The sequence below is a fragment of the Ornithorhynchus anatinus genome, chromosome 8 (assembly GCF_004115215.2).
Source record: "Ornithorhynchus anatinus isolate Pmale09 chromosome 8, mOrnAna1.pri.v4, whole genome shotgun sequence".
In the NCBI taxonomy this organism is placed as follows: Eukaryota; Metazoa; Chordata; class Mammalia; order Monotremata; family Ornithorhynchidae; genus Ornithorhynchus; species Ornithorhynchus anatinus.
Genome location: NC_041735.1, coordinates 27,890,284 through 27,907,399, shown reverse-complemented (window position 1 = coordinate 27,907,399; position 17,116 = coordinate 27,890,284). Strand labels below are relative to the sequence as shown.

The 17,116-nt window shown below is 48.7% G+C and overlaps 1 protein-coding gene across 2 annotated transcripts in view; it reads left to right on the top strand.

Annotated features, from left to right (window-relative positions):
- Window positions 1–17,116, top strand: part of SGK2 (serum/glucocorticoid regulated kinase 2) — a 47,452-nt gene that overhangs the window by 13,242 nt on the left and 17,094 nt on the right. For both annotated transcript variants that reach the window (XM_029070086.1, XM_029070085.2), the window contains 5 exons: window positions 6,798–6,888; window positions 7,809–7,869; window positions 9,412–9,461; window positions 12,721–12,778; window positions 14,734–14,817. In XM_029070086.1, coding sequence (XP_028925919.1) covers window positions 6,798–6,888; window positions 7,809–7,869; window positions 9,412–9,461; window positions 12,721–12,778; window positions 14,734–14,817 — 344 coding nt within the window. The remainder of the gene's footprint in view (window positions 1–6,797; window positions 6,889–7,808; window positions 7,870–9,411; window positions 9,462–12,720; window positions 12,779–14,733; window positions 14,818–17,116) is intronic.

Here is a 17,116-nt window from a genome sequence, read left to right as displayed (position 1 = left end):
ACCCCCACGCTTAGAACAGTGCTTGACACGTAGTAAGCGCTTAACAAATATCGTTGTTAATGATTATTTTTGTGGCCAAAGCCCGGCCTCTGCATGGTGAATGAAGCCGGTCAGGCAGATCCCTGTTCACCGCAGAGCTGACCTCTGGGGACTGGGGCCAGCTTCCAAAAAGAGAATCTCTGTCTCCCTTCCCTGGCTGGATCCCCCTGTCTTCGATCGCCTCCTCCCCGTCCTCAGTCTCTCCTCCCTTCTTTCTCCTCCTCCTCCTCCCTCCCTCACTGGCCAGTGTTTCCTTGGCAGGAGGCTTACAGATGGGGCACGCGCCCCGAGCCCGAATCTTCCAGCCCCTCTCACCCAGATATCTCTACCTGGCAACTGGAGACTCCAGGCTTGGGAGTGGGGACTTTTAGCCTGGTTTCCTTCTCCCTGCAGCCAAGCCCTTCTGGTCCCTGCTCCTGTCCCAGAGATTAATCAAGGCTGCACGCTGCAGGAACTTAAGCTCTCGGCTTCCTCGGCCCTCCCTTCTGCTCCGTGTGAGTGGCGGTCCCTCGGGAGGGGGCAGGAAGGCCCTAGAGGGTGGGGGGAACCAAACTCCAGAAGGGGTGGGCTTAATTGATAAGCTCTTAATACAGTGCTCTGCACACAGAAAGACCCCGATGAGTACGACCGATTGTTTTCCGGGCCGTGGTGAAGGCGAAACCTGGTTGGGGTCGCTTTGGGAGGGGAGAGGAGCCTGTGGGAGGATGGTAGAGGTCCCCCTGAACCGGGATCCTGCTCCACTGTGGCAAGGGGGGATGGCCAGAGGTGGGCAACAATCGGGTGCTGAGGCGGTAACTATCCCAAGCCCTTGAGGATGAGGGAAGATGCCCCCTCTGCTTCTTCTGGGGCTCTGTCCAGGGCATGGGCACTGCCTTAGTAATGATCATCATAGTATTTGTGGTAATTAAGTGCTTACTCTGTGCCAAGCACTGGGGTGGAATCAGTGCAATCAGATAATAATAATAATGTTGGTATTTGTTAAGCACATACTATGTGCAGAGCACTGTTCTAAGTGCTGGGGTAGATACAGGGTAATCAGGTTGTCCCATGTGAGGCTCACAGTCTTAATCCCCATTTTACAGATGAGATAACTGAGGCACAGAAGTTGTGACTTCCCCAAGGTCATACAGCTGACAAGCGGCAGATTAGAACCCACAACCTCTGACTCCCAAGCCCGTGCTCTTTCCACTGAGCCACGCTGCTTCTCATGATTAAGCCCAGTTCCTGCCCATCATTCATTCATTCAATAATATTTATTGAGCACTTACTATTCATTCATTCAGTAGTATTTATTGAGCGCTTACTATGTGCAGAGCACTGTACTAAGCGCTTGGAATGTACAAATTGGTAACAGATAGAGACAGTCCCTGCCCTTTGACGGGCTTACAATCTAATCGGGGGAGATGGACAGACAAGAACAATAGCAATAAATAGAATCAAGGGGATGAACATCTCAAAACAATAGCTAATAAATAGAATCAAGGCGATGTACATTTCATTAACAAAATAAATAGGGTAATAAAGATATATACAGTTGAGCTGACGAGTACAGCGCTGAGGGGATGGGACGGGAGGGGGGAGGAGCAGAGGGAAATGGGGGGAAAAGAGGGTTTAGCTGCAGAGAGGTGAAGGGAGGGGTAGAGGGAGCAGAGAGAAAAGAGGAGCTCAGTCTGGGAAGGCCTCTTAGAGGAGGTGAGCTTTAAGTAGGGTTTTGAAGAGGGGAAGAGAATCAGTTTGGCGGAGGTGAGGAGGGAGGGCGTTCTGGGACCGCGGGAGGACGCGGCCGGGGGGTCGACGGCAGGATAGGTGTGAATGGGGGACGGTGAGGAGGTGGGCGGCAGAGGAGCGGCGAGTGCGGGGTGGGCAGTGGAAAGAGATAAGCAGTCTAAGGGAGTGGGAAAACAGACATGGAATCCCCATTTTACAGATGAGGATACTGAGGCACAGAGTAGGAATGTGACTCGTTCAAGGTCACACAGCAGGCAAGTGCCAGAGCTGGGTTTAGAACTCAGGTCCCCTGACTCTTTTGTGCTTGGCTGTGGAAGTCAGAGAATGTGGATGGGGAAAGTGGCTGCTCCGTATTTCTCAAGGACTCCAGGTGCCCTGGATCTCAGAACCAGTCAAGTGTTGCGGGGAAGGAATAATAATAATGACAGCATTTGTTAGGGGCTTGCTATGTGTCAAGCACAGTAATAGTAATGGTATTTAAGTGTTTTCTATGTGCTAAGCACTGGGCTAGATACAAGGTATTCAGCTCATCCCACATGGGGCTCCCGGTCTTAATCCCCATTTTACAAATGAGAGAACTGAGGCACAGAGAAGTTAAGTGGCTTGCCCAAGGTCTCACAGCAGACAACGGGTGGAGCCAGAATTAGAACCCACATCCTCTGACTCCCAAGCCTGGGTTCTTTCACGCTGGGGTAGATAAAACCTAATTAGGTCAGGCTGATTAGCCCTGACCCATATGGAGCTCACAGTCTTAATCCCCATTTTGCAGATGAGGTAACTGAGGCACAGGGAAGCTAAGTGACTCGCCCCAAGTCACACAGCAGACATATGGCAGAGGCAAGATTAGAACCCAGGTCCTTCTGATTCCCAGGCCTGTGGTCTGTCCACGAGGCCTTGCTACTTCTCAGGTCTTGCTGCTGAAGGAGGGTAGGAGGGAGCAGGGGTTTGTGTTGGTCCTGCCTTCCTGGGCTGCACCCGTTGACTTTGAGGCTTCCGGGAATTCAGCCTGGAGCTCTTCTAGCTGGAAAGGGGCTGCAGGTTCATGACCTTTCTGTAGCTTCACTGAACCCTGCCTTTTTCTTTGTACTATTTCTTCCACCCCAAGGAGTGCACTGCCTAGGGAAGGCACTATTTCCCATGGTATTTAAACACTTACGTGCCACACTCTGTTCTAAGCGCTGAGGTAGATACAAAGTAAGCAGGTTGGACCCAGCCCAGGTCCCACATGGGGCTCAGTCGTAATCCCCCAGATGAGGTAACTGAGACCCAGAGAAGTGAAGTGATTTGCCCAAGGTCACACAGCAGACAAGTGGCGGAGCTGGGATTAGAACCCAGGTCCTCCTGGCTCCTGGGCCCGTGCTCTATCCATTAGGCCACACTGGGCACCTTGCCCGAGGGAGCCCTGGAGCTTTGGCTCCTCACTCCTGGCTTCACAGCTCTTCATCCCCTCGCCCCCTCCTACCTCACCTCCCTTCTCTGCTTCCCTGCTCCCTGGAGAAACAACATGGTTTAGTGGAAAGAGCCCTGGGTTGGGAGTCAGAGGGCATGGGTTCTAATCCTGCTTCTGCCACTTGTCGGCTGTGTGACTTTGGGCAAGTCACTTTACTTCTCTGGGCCTCAGTTCCCTCATCTGTAAAATGGGGATGAAGTCTGTGAGCCCTACGTGGGACACCCTAATTACCTGTACTACCCGAGCGCTTAGAACAGTGCTTTGCACATAGTAAGCGCTTAACAAATGTCATTATTATTATTATTATTATTCTGTCTTTCTACTGCCCATCCCGTACGCTCCGCTCCTCTGCCGCTCACCTCCTCACTGTCCCCCGTTCGCACCTATCCCGCCGTCGACCCCTGGCCCACGTCCTTCCGCCGTCCTGGAACGCCCTCCCTCCTCACATCTGCCAAACTAACTCTCTTCCCCTCTTCAAAGCCCTACTGAGAGTTCACCTCCTCCAGGAGGCCTTCCCAGACTGAGCTCCCCTTTCCCTCTGCTCCCCCCCCACCCCCTTCCCCTTAGCACTGTGCTCATTTGTATATATTACTTATCACCCTTTTTATTTTGTTAAGGAGGTGTGTATCTCCTCGATTCTATTTTCCTTGGTGATGTCTTTTTGTTTTTTGTTTTGCTTTACTGTCTGTCTCCCCCGTTTAGACTGTGAGCCTGTCACTGGGCAGGGATGGTCTCTATCTGTTGCCAAATTGTACATTCCAAGCACTTAGTACAGTGCTCTGCACATAGTAAGCGCTCAATAAATACACCTCCTCCAGGAAGCCTTTCCCAACTAAGCTCTCGTTACCTCCTCGTCCTATTTTCCCTCCCTAATAATAATAATAATAATGTTGGTATTTAAGTGCTTACTATGTGCAGAGCAATGTTCTAAGCATTGGGGTAGATACAGGGTAATGAGGTTGTCCCACATGAGGCTCACAGTCTTAGTCCCCATTTTACAGATGCGGTAACTGAGGCCCTAATGCCAATTCCCTTAATCCCACCCCCAAACACTTAGGTATTCCCCCTCACCCCCATAATCCCTACAAACCTAAGGTACAGAAGCAGCACGGCAGAGTGGATGGGAGTCAGGATCTGGGAGTCAGAAAGTCATGGGCTCTATCCCCGGCTTTGCCACTTGTCTGCCGTGTGACCTTGGGCAAGTCACTTTGCTTCTCTGTGCGTGTTACTTCATCTGTAAAATAAGGATTGAGACTGTGAGCCCTATAGGGGACAGGGACTGTGTCCAACCCAATTTGCTTGTATCCATCCCAGCACTTAGTACACAGTGCTTAACAAATTCCATTATTATTATTTTGTCCTTATACTTGGAAACGTCCCTTACCTGTAATTTATTTTATGTTTGTCTCTCTCTGCTAGACTGTAACTTCCTTGTGGGCAGGAATCGTGTCTACCAATTGCATTGTACTTTCCCAAGTGTTTAGTATAGCTTGGCACACAATAAGTGCTCGATAAATGCCACCAATTGATTGAATTACTACTTAACAGTCTTCAGAATTTTTTTTTTCCTGACTGTGTCTGCTTCCTTTTTAACTTCAGGAGAATCCAGTAGGATCACAGGTTGGAGGCCTCCAGAGAGCCATTGATAAAGCAATTAGGTTATTAAACCCAATTATAAGCCAAACTCTGTAATAGGTACTGGGTTAGATATTAGATAATTGGGTCATTTACTCATTCAGTCATATTTATTGAGCGCTTACCATGTGTAAAGCACTGTTTTAAGTGCTTGGGAGAGTACAGTATAACAATAAACACACCCCTTCCCTACCCACAGAGCAGGCATGCAGTCCCTATCCAGCATGGGGCTCACAGTCTGAGGGAAAGCAGGTATCAAACCCCATTTTAATGAAGAGGATGCTGAGAGCCCGAACGGTTATGACTTGCCCAGGATCATGCAGCAGACAAGTGGCAGAGCTGGGATTAGAACCCAGATCCTTCTGACTCCCAGCCCATGCTCTGTCCGCTAAGCCGTGCTGCGGATGCTTAGGGGTGGGATGATGAGGCAGGGGGTTGGACTTGGGAAACTTTTGGCTCAGAGAGTAGTCACAGCAGGTGGAGATTTGAGTAGGGGTTAAGTATTCATGAAGAGTTCGAATGAACCCAAGTTGTTTGCTTTTTGTTTTCTGCTGATTCCCTTCTCTTTCCGAAAAGTCTCCCGGAGCCTGAAAATATTTCATCAGTTTAATTTGCCCACAGGAAGGAGGAGAAGGAGCAGCATGGCCTAATGGATAGAGCACAAGGCTGGAAGTCAGAAGGATGTGGGTTCTAATCCTGGCTCCGCTGCATGATCTTGGGCAAATCACTTAACTTCTCAGTGCCTCAGTTACCTCATCTGTAAAATGGGGATTAGGACCGTGAGCCCCAAGTGGGACATGGACTGTGTTTTGCTTGTACCTACCCCCAGTGAGCGCTTCACAGATACCATAAAAAAAAAAGGCTGACTTTGTTTTCTGCTGTTCACTCAGCTCTGAGGGAAACCTGAATGGCTAGTTGGGCACCTCGGCCTCTGGGCATTTTACACTGTCACATGACCCAACTGTGCTGACCTTCAAGGAAACCATTCTGCAGAACTGTGCCCTGGGGAGAGTGAGGAAGAGAGCCGTGAAAGTTCTCTGGGCTGGTAGCAGGCTCCTGCGTTACCTACCAACTCTATCATGTTGCGCCCTGCGCACAGTAAGCGCACAATAAATAGCCCTGACGATGATTATCTTTCAGTCATGTTCCAGCAGACCTCCTATTGCCACCTCCTGCTAATACTAATAATAATGATGATGATAGTATTTATGTGCTTACTATATGTCAAACACTGTACTAAGCCCTGGGTCCCATGTCCCACTGGGGGCTCACAGTCTAAGATGAGGGAACTGAAGCTCAGAGTAATTAAGTGACTTGGCCAAGGTCACACAGAAAAGGGGCAACTCAGCACAGAGCAAGCCCTTAACAAATACCACATGGGGATTAAGACTGTGAACCCCTTGTGAGACAGGGATTGTGTCCAACCCCATTATCTTGTATCTACCCCAGCACTTAGAATGGTGCCTGGCTCATAGTAAGCTCTTAATAAATACCATGATTATTATTACTATTATTATTTATTGCCATAATTCCTATTTCTGTTTGAGAGGTGCAGCTACGGAACTCTGTGTGTGTCTGTGTGTGTGTGTGTTTGGGCACAGTCAAGGAAAAAAACCCAGGTAAATAAATGGCAGAGTTGATAGTTTTGCGGCTCAGGAGTGTGAAGTTTATTAAACAAACAGAAGAGGTTTTTTTTTTTTTTTTACCTAGCCTGGCCCTCAGCCCTCATCCTCTGGCTACCGACACAGACTCCCCTGCTCCTGCTGTAACGTGAGCCAAGGCCCGGATCTTACCCCCGGAGACACTAAAACAGATCACAGAAGATGGGCTTTGTTTCTGTCTTCTTCAGTGCTTAGTTATTGGGGAAATATTATCGGGTTCGGTTCAAATGGGCCTCCTTTCTGGGGATGTCTGTGTCAGCTAATCTGCTCCGTTCTCCCCGCAGAATTTATAAAGCACGGCCGACGGAGGTTGGAGAAGGGTCGGCGGAGGATAGAGAAGACCGTGAGACCCCCCGGTTCCAGGCAGTGTGGGCGGTGAGTATCCAGGGGCCAAGACCACCGAGGGTGATCTCTGATCTGCTGGATCCCTTAGCCTCTGATCCGGGCCGAGCAGAGCTACTGTGTTACCGGCATCTGCGGTCTTCATGGGGCGGTCAGCTGCTTATTATTTGGAGAGCGATTTGACTGACCCTGCTCTGGGCCCAGGGGCAGGGAAGGAGGCAAGAGTACGGGTGGGGTAGCTCTACCGGGATGGCTTGGAGCGAGGGCTCAGAGAGCGAGGGGCGAGTGCTCGGAGAACGTGCAGGAGGAATCGGAGGTATAAGCCGGAGCTCAAGAGGCTCTTTCCCCAGGCGGGCGAGCAGGAAGGTCAAGGCTGCGTGGACAACAGCCATTCCTCCCCACTCCCCCGCACCCGCCCCCCAACGCCGTATGTCCTTGAGCAGTCACGGGAAGACTGTGGTGCCGGTGGGGAGGACTAAGTAGAAGAAATGTAGCTTTGAGAGAAAAAAAGAGGGGCCTTGACTCTGGGAGCGGTGGAGTAGAAGCCCTAGACTTGGGTCAGAGAGATTTGGGGAGGGGAAAGGGGCGGCTTGCATGGGACAAGGGCAAAGGACAGGGTCCTCTCGGGTCATTCTGTGCCGATTGCCAATTTGCTTATCGTGGGGCCGGGCCCGTGTGTAAAGCCTGATCTGACCCGGTCCCTACCTGTTGGGGGCGATGGGAGTGGGGAGCAGGGTGGGAAGGAGCGATGGTTCCTGGAGAAGGCGGAATCTCTGCATGGTTGGGGCCTGTGGGTAGCCGGCCGCTGCTGAGCATGGGAGGTGGGCCTGTCTGAGCAGTGCCCGCCTGGTGAGTCCTGAAGGACGTGGTGCTCGTGGGGGTTTTTGGGAGAGGGGGTTGTGTGTGTGTGTGTGTTTATGTATGTGTATTCTCCCTCCCCCTTGTGTCCACAGGGCCAAGCAGGTAGCCATTTTAAAAATGGACGTTCCTTCCAGCATGGAGGCCGACACTCAGGTGAGAGCTGCTTCTGCTCAGGGATGGTCTTGGCTTTGCTTGGTGGGGGGTGGGGAGGGCAAGCCTGGCTCATCACGTGCTTTCTTGGCCATGGGAGGGGAAAATTTAAATCTCACAGTAGTACCAAAAACTAGCTCCTTGAGGGCAGGGAACATGTTAACTCTGTTACATTGTACTCCCCCAACTGCTTACTGTGTTGCTCTACATTCAGTAAGCGCTTCATAAATGCCACAGACTGATTAAATGTCCACCTAAATGACTCTCCCCGGTCCTTCTCCTCTCCTCTCTCAAGGAGGCCATCTTTTGGGGCAGTAGATGAAATCTACATTCTTTGTTGCATGTTTTGATTTGGGACAGACTGGGGGAGCAGGAACTGCCAAAGTCTAGATTGGGGGGGATGGTGGTGAGCGGGTGAGGGTCCTCTTCACTCCATCAGTGTTTCCAAGGAGCTTCCTTGCCTTTGCTATAGGGAGTCCTCCTCTTCCAGCCCACCTCAGGACAAGTGAAGCAGCGTGGCTCAGTGGAAAGAGCTTGGGCTTCGGAGTCAGTAGTCATGGGTTCGAATCCTGGCTCTGCCACTTGTCAGCTGTGTGACTGTGGGCAAGTCACTTAACTTCTCTGGGCCTCAGTTCCCTCATCTGGAAAATGGGGATTAACTGTGAGCCTCATGTGGGACAACCTGATTACCCTGTATCTACCCCAGCTTAGAACAGTGCTCTGCACATAGTAAGCGCTTAACAAATACCAACATTATTATTATTATTAAGTGTGCGGTACTAGCAAAGGGCCCGTTCTCCCCAGAGACAGGATCAGTCAATCATATTTATTGAGCCCTTACTGTGTGCAGAACACTGTACTAAGCACTTGGGAGAGTACAATAGAAGACACATTCCCTGCCCACAGCAAGCTTACTGCCTAGAGAGGGAGGGAGACATTAATATAAATGAATTCATTAATTCAATCGTATTTGAGTGCTTACTGTGTGCAAAGTACTGTACTAAGTGCTTGGGAAAGCACAATATAACAATAAACAGGCACGTTACCTGCCTACAGTGAGGTTGCAGACTAGAGGGGGAGACAGAAATAAATAAATGTATACAGAAATAAATAAAATTACAGATTCATTGTCATATTTATTGAGCACTTACTGTGTGCAGAGCACTGTACTAAGCATTTGGGAGAATGCAGTACAACAATAAGCAGACACATTCCCTATCTTACAGCCTAGAGGGGTGCTGCGGGCTGGGAGGAAGATGAATAAAAGAAGCATGACAAGGTGATGCAGAAGGGAGTGGGAGAAGAGGAAAGGAGGGTTTAGTCGGGATTAGGCAGCTCTCCGTCAGGATTAGGGAACCCTGCCTGACATTTTAAGCTCGGTCCCGGCACATAAGGGGATCATGGTCTACAAGGAAGGGAGTGGAAGCAGGCTGATGTCTGCAGAGGGGCATCTGTCCCCTCAAGGTGGTGATATCAGGAGTCGAGGAGCTCATGAGGCAGGGGGCATGAGGATTTTATTGACTCTTCCTCTCTCATTCCTCTCAGCCTTCAAGCCCCAATGGAAATATCAACCTTGGTCCTTCAGCCAATCCCAAGTAAGTGTCATTCAGTCCAGAGCAGAGCGAGAGGCGTCGTTCAGGTTCCTCTGCTCTGGGTCCAGTAGAGTTGGGGTCCCACCGGTGGCCAGAATGCTGTTCTCGAGAGGGGGCCACCTCTGAGGAGAGAATGGATCTATATCCTGCACTAGGTGGCCTGTAGACTGTAAGTTCACTGTGGGCAGGGAATGTGTCTGTTACATTATTATATTGTACTCTCCCAGGTGCTTAATACAGTGTTCTGCATACAGTATGTGTTCAATCAATATAATTAAATGAATGAAAGTAAGGGTTCAATAAGTATAGTTGACTGACTGAAGCTGACAACATTTCTAAATTTACAACACACCTGCTTCGACTTTATGGCTCTAGCTCTGGGGCTACAGGAGCTCCCAGGAGCTGCAGGAAAAATGACCAATTAATCAATTTGTGTTTGAGCACTAAATGTGTGCAGAGCACTGTACTAAATGCTTGGAAGAGTACAAAATAATATTACAGAGCTGGTAGACACGTTCCCTTCCCAGAGCAAAACAACTTCAAAAACCAAAGTGACGCAAGGGGGAGAAATGAAGGGGAAAGTTTCCGAAGATGCGGGGAAGCTGGAGTAGCAGGGGGACAGGGACATAGGGCTTTTAACTCCGATTGATGTCAACTGTTCAACTGTGGAACCTCCCTGATTTTAATAAACGTGGTAATGTCACTCTATTACTCATCTTTAATTGAGTAAATAATCCTGGGTGATATTGATAAAAATAGAGTAGCTGACCTTAGTTCAGGAACCAATCCCCATTCATAACATTATTTCTATGAGAAAATGGCCTCCGATTTACAGCATTTTGCTTAAAACCCAGTTTTTCATGAGCCAGTTGTTGGAAGTTGGACATTATTATTATTACTATTATCAATAATGCATTTAGCATTTATTATGTGTCTAGCACTGTTCTAAATACTGGGGTAGATACAGCACAGTCAGTTTGGATACGGTTCCTGTACTATCCAGGGCTTACACTTCAAGCAGGAGGGAGAACAGATGTCTAATCCCCATTTCCAGTTGAGAAAATTGAGGGACAGAGAAGTGTCTTTGGCCTCCTCACTTCCTGTTCTCAGCAGGTCCCTCACTTTGTGTCTATGACTCAAAGCTCATCTTTCATTCTCTCGCTGTCACTCCTTGGGCCTCCGGAACCGGCAGCCGGGGAAAAGGAAATCACAGTCGCTTCTCAACCAGAAGCGGCGAGGCCTACTAGGAAGAGCTTAGGACATCCGACTTGAGTTCCAATTCTGACTCCACCACTTGCCTGCTGTGTGTGACCTTGGGCAAGTCACTTAATCTCTCTTTGCCTGTTTCCTCACCTGTAAAATGGAATAAAATACCTATCCCCTCATCCCCTTGGATTTGTGTGGGAAGGCCACTGTGCCTATCTGATTTGTATTGTACCTCTAGATTGTGAGTGCGTTATGGGCAGAGAGAATGTCCACTAATTCTGTTGTATTGTAATAATAATAAATGTGATGTTTAAGTGCTTACTATGTGCCAGGCACTGTTCTAAGCACTGGGATGGATACAAGCAAGAAGGGTTGGACACAGTCCTCGTCTCACATGAGGCTCTCAGGCTCAATCCCTATTTTATAGATGAGGTACTTGAGACAGAGAGAGCTCTCCCAAGCCATAAATACAGTGCTGTGCACATAGTAAAAACTCAACAAATACCACTGTTTGGTTGCTCTAACCTAGGCCTTAGCACAGTGCTTGACACAAAGTAAGTGCTTAACAAATAGCATTATCATTATTTTCCAACTCCTTTCATATGTCATCTTCTCATCAGGGATTGTTAAATTAATATAGCCAAGAAAAATCCCCTTCCACTACCCAAGCACCCAACTTGCTCCTGGAGAGCCAGTGAGAAGCCACCTCATTCTGAGTGTGAAAAATGCTCCCATATCACCCTGGTGGAAATGAGCCAGAAGAATTCTGTAATTCTTTTTTTTCCATCTTCCTCCATCCCCAATGTAAGGGCTCCCTGTTCCCAGTTGTACTAGCTTCTTTGTTCTGCCTCACTTCGATGGGATGGCAGACCCTGAAGCTCCTCTTCCCAACCACGGTATCACCCCTTGCCCTGGGCAGACCCTTAAAAACTTGAGCAGAGCAAGCCTTAGGAATGCCGAGGAAGCAGCGTGGCCTAGTGGCAAGAGCACGGGCCCTGGGAGTCAGAGGCCCTGGGTTCTAATCTCTACTCTGCCAATTGCCTGCTGTGTGACCTCGGTCAATTCACTTATCATCTCTGTGCCTTGGTTTCCTCAGCTAGGGATTCGACCTTACCTGTTTCCCCTCCTACTTAGACTGTGAACCCCATGTGGGACAGGGACTGCGTCTGACCTGATTAACTCCTATCCTCCCCGCCGCTTAGAACAGGTTCTTGACACAAAGTAAGTGCTTAGAAAATACCATTTTTAAAAGGAGATTGTGAGATCTAGCTCCATCTAATCTTTGCCTTGGAAGACAGTCATTCCCAGATCTCGTTACCCTGGGTCTTTCAAGGAGTTTAATGTGCCCAGTGCTCATGCTCTTGAATGCCTTCTTCAGGTGAAAATTACCGTGGGAAAGCTGCTAATTTCCATCTGAGGCCTTTGTCATGTTTTCTGGTCCAGCTACCAGTAGTCAGGGCTGGGACATGGGAGAGGGTTTGCTGTCAGAGAACGAGGAGCAGGACAGGGTGGGTGACCTAGCCAGAATGATGACGCTGGTGATTATGGTATTTGTTAGGCGCGTCCCACGTGGAAGCAGCTGGCGTAGATACAGGATTATCAGACCATAGTCTCCTTCCCCGTCTCCCCTCCCACCACCTAAAAGGGGTTGGTGCAGTGGAAGGAACCGGGGACTAGGAATGAGGAGACCTGGGTGCTAGGCCTGTCTCCTTCTCCTCCCTTCTGTGTGATGCTGGGCAAGACCTTTCACCTCTCTGTGCTTCAGTTTCCTCTTCTATAAAATAGAGAAAAAAATAATAAAATACCTGCCCTCCCTCCATCTTAGACTGTGTGTGGGACATGGATTGTGTCTGGTCTGAGCACCTTTTATCTACCCAGGCCCGGGGCACATAGTAATTAATAAATGTCATTATTATGATTATTATGGTGGGACCTCTGCTGTTTTTCTACCAGGGTAACACTTTGAAGTCTTTCTGTACTTCTGAACAGAGCAAGAGACGCAGGGGTCTTTTTGACCAGTAATTTTTTTTTAAATTTTGTTTTCTTCCTGTAACAGTGCAAAGCCAACAGATTTTGACTTCCTAAAAGTGATTGGCAAAGGGAGCTTTGGAAAGGTAAGTGATATTCGGGGAGGATGTGGATCCCTAATAATAATAATGGTATTTGTTAAACACTATATGCCAGGCACTGTACTAAGCACTGGGGTAGATACAAGCAAATCAGGTTGGACATAGTTCCTGTCCCAGGTAGAGCTCACAGTCTCAATCCCCACTTTATAGAAGAGGTAACTGAGGCAGAGAGAAGTAAAGTGACTTGCCCAAGGTCACACACCAGACACGTGGCAGAGCCCGGATTAGAACTCATGACCTTCTGACTCCCAGGCCCATACTCTATCCACTATGTGGGTTTCCTCCCGCACGGAGCCCTCAGGTCAATGAACTGCAACCTGCACCGGAGCTGAGGGACGGTTTCCCATCCTGGAGAGGGAGAGTGGGCAACTGTTGCTTAGTACAGTGCTCTGCACACAGTAAGCACTCACTAAATACAACTGAATGAATGAATGAATCTGTGTCTCTCTGCCTGCGGGTCAGGACCAGGAGCTATCAGTCTCCTTGCTGACGTCCTAGCCTCCTGTCTGTCCCCACTCCAGTCCATACTTCACTCTGCTGCCCAGATCATTTTTCTACAAAACAGTTCAGACCATGTTTCCCACTCCCCAAGAAGCTCCAGTGGTTTCCCATCCCCCTTTGCATCAGACAAAAACTCCTCACCATTGACTTTAAAACCGTCACTCACCTTATCCCCTCCTACCTCACCTCGCTACTCTCCTACTACAACCCAAACCGCCACTTCGCTCCTCTAGTGCTAACCTTCTCACGGTGCCTCCATCTCATCTCTATCTCACACCAACTCCTTGCCCACATCCCGCCTGTGGCCTGGAACACCCTCCTCATCAAATCTGACGGACAATTACTTTCCACTCCTTCAAAGCCTTATTGAAGGCACATCTCCTTCAAGAGGCCTTCCCTAAATAAGCTCCCCTTTCCTCTTCTCCAACTCTTTTCTGCATCACCCTGACTTGCTCCCTTGATTCATCACCCCCCTCCTAGCCCCATGACACTTATGGGTATATCTGTAATTTATTTCTATTAATGCCTGCCTGCCCTTCTAGACTGTAAACTCATTGTGGGCAGGGAGTGTGACTGTTTATTGTTATATTGTATTCTCCCAAGCACTTAGTACGGTGTTCTGCACACAGTAAAGGCTCAATAAATATGATTAAATGAAGGAATAACTCAACCTGAGCCCCTTATTGGGCAGGGATTGTTCCTATCTGTTGCCGAATTGTACATTCCAAGCACTTAGTATAGTGCTCTGCCCATAGTAAGCGCTCAATAAATACTACTGAATGAATGAACCCAGGGTGAGAGGATCTGTCCTGGCTAGAACAAAGTGACCAGACAGCTTGCTTCAGAATCTCTGCTGCCTTGCAAAGTTGAGGGTGGAATAAGAGAAACAGCGTGGCCTAGTGAGTAGAGCACGGGCCTAGGCGTCGGAAAGACCTGGGTTCTAATCCCCACTCTGCCACTTGTCTGCTGTGAGACCTTGGGCAAGTCACTTCTCTGTGCCTTTTACCTCATCTGTACAATGGGGATTAAGATTACGAACCCCATGTGAGACAGGAACTGTGTCCAACCTGAATAGCTTGTATCTACTCCATGCATAGTACATTGCTTAGCATATAGTAAACACTAAACAAATGCCAGAAAAATGCACTCGGGTTTGATGATAATAATAATAGTAATAACTGTGGTTTTTAGATGATCTTCCAAATCCTCCTGTAGTTGACAAGCACAGCTTTCCCCGCCAACCACAATTCAGACACTGTATGAGCCTAAGCTTGTTTCTCTGCCTAGTTGGGTGACCTCCTTTTTCAGTGGGGAGAAATGGCTGGGACAAGGGGAATCGGGGATCAGATTCCCTCCCTGAGAGTTCTTTCTTTTTGGATGGTGAGAGTCGGATTGAGTTGAGGCCCTTTCCCCTTATCCTTTCGTATCTTCTGGCGCAGGTTCTTTTGGCAAAACGCAAGTCTGACGGGACGTTTTATGCTGTGAAAGTCTTGCAGAAGAAATCTATCTTGAAGAAGAAAGAGGTAGGTACTGGAAAGCTTTGAAGGGCCAGGATGTGATCAGGGGAAGATGGCTCTATTAAAGCATTTTTTATGATATTTGTTAAGCACTTAGTAGGTGTCAAGCACTATTATAAGCACTGGGGTAGGTAAAAGCTAATCAGATCAGACAAAGTGTGTGTCCCATATGGGATTCACCATCTTAATGCCCATTTCACAGATGAGGTGACTGAGACACAGTGAAGTGACTTGCCCAAGGTCACACAGCAGACAAGTGGTGAAGCCGGGTTTGGAACCCAGGTCCTCTGACTCCCAGGCCCGGCTCTATTCACTAGTCCACACTGCTTCTCAATTCTGGGTGGAAGTGTGGGAGATGAGGCGGGGACATCAGGTGGGTTCCACATGCAAAATCCTGATTTCTGTCTACACTTTCCAAAGTGCTTTGGAAGCTGCTGGTGAGTCTGAATCTCCCTGCCAGTCCCAGACTAGCTTCTGTAGCTCTCAGTCTGCAGTTGAAATTTGGGAATTTGGAATTTGCATTTCCCTTGTATTTGTGGGGCTCTTGCTTCTTCCAGAGAAGAGCAGCAAGACTGTGTCTGTTCAGCTGCCATGGCTTGTTAAGTGCTTACTCTGTGCTAGGCTCTGTACTAAGTGCTAGGGTAGATACAAGCTAATCGGGTTGGACACAGTCCCTGTCATTCATTCATTCAATCATATTTATTGAGCACTTACTGTGCGCCAAGCACTTGGGAAAGCACAGTACGACAATACACAGTGATAGTCCCTGTTCACGAGTTTACAGTCTAAAGTGGGGGAGATAGACATCAGTACAAATAAATAAGATTATAGATATGTCCATAAGTGCTGTAGGGCTGGGAAGGGGGAAGAGCAAAGGGAACAAGTCAGTGCGACTCAAAAGGGAGTGGGAGATGAGGAAAAGTAGACAGGGAAGGCCTCTTGGACATGTGCCTCCAATAAGGCTTTGAAGAGGGGAGAGTCATTGTCTGTCGAATTTGAGGAAGGAGGGTGTTCCAGGTCAGAGACAGGATGTGGGCCGGGGTCGGTGGTGAGACAGATGAGATTAAGGCACAGTGAGAAAGTGGGCACTAGAGGAGAGAAGTCTGTGGACTGGGTTGTAGAGGAGAGAAGTGAGGTGAGGTAAGGAGCAAAGTGACGGAGTGATTTAAAGCCAAATGTGAGGGGTTTATGTTTCATATGGAGTTGGATGGACAACCACTGGAGTTCTTTGAGGAGGAGGATGACACGTTCTCAACGTTTTTGTAGAAAAATGATCCAAGCAGCAGAGTGAAATATGGACTCGTATGGGGAGAGAGAGGAAGCTGGGAGGTCAACAAGGAGGCCGATGCAGTAATCCAGGTGGGATAGGATGAGTGATTGTATTAACTTGGTAGTAGTTTGGATGGAGAGGAAAGGGAAAATTTTAACCATGTTGTGAAGGTAGGATAGACAGGATTTGGTAATGGATTGAATGTGTGGGTTGAATGAGGGAGAGGAGTCAAGGATAACACCAAGGTTTGGGGCTTGTGAGACAGGAAGGGTGGTGGTGTCATCTACAGTGATGGGAAAGTCAGGGAAAGGACAGGGTTTGGGTGGAAAAATTAAAGAGTTCTGTTTTAGACATGTTAAGTTTGAGGTGATGGCAGGACATCCAAGTAGAGAGGTCTTGAAGGCAGGAAGAAATGCCGGGACTGCAGAGAGGGAGAGAAGGAGAACGGTCAGGGCAGGAGATGTAGATTTGGGCTTTGTCTGCATAGAGGTGGTAGTTGAAGCCGTGCAAACGAATAAGTTCTCCAAGGGAGTGGGGAGTGGGTATAGATGGAAAATAGAAGGGGACCCAAAACTGAACATTTAGCCTGAGAAGGTGACTGAGAATGAACGACCAGAGAGATACGAGGAGAATCGGAGAGGACAGAGTCGGTGAAGCCAAAAGTGGATAATGTTTCCTGGAGAGGGGGTGGTCCCTGGTGTCAAAGGCAGCTGAGAGGGTGAGAAGGATTAGAGGCTGTTGAATTTGGCAAGAAGGAGATCACTGGTGACGTTTGAGAGAGTGGTTTCTGTGGAGTGAAAGGGACGAAAGCCAGATTGGAGGGGATCAAGGAGAGAATTGGAGGAGAGGAATTGGAGATAGCGAGTATAGACAACTCGCTCTGTCTTGTGGTGTGTCCCACATAGGGACAACTCGCCGATGTGTCCCACATGGGGCTCACAGTCTTAATCCCCATTTTAGAAATGAGGTAACTGAGGCCCAGAGGAACAAAGTGACTTGCCCAAGGTCATAGAGCAGGCAAGTGACAGAGCTGGG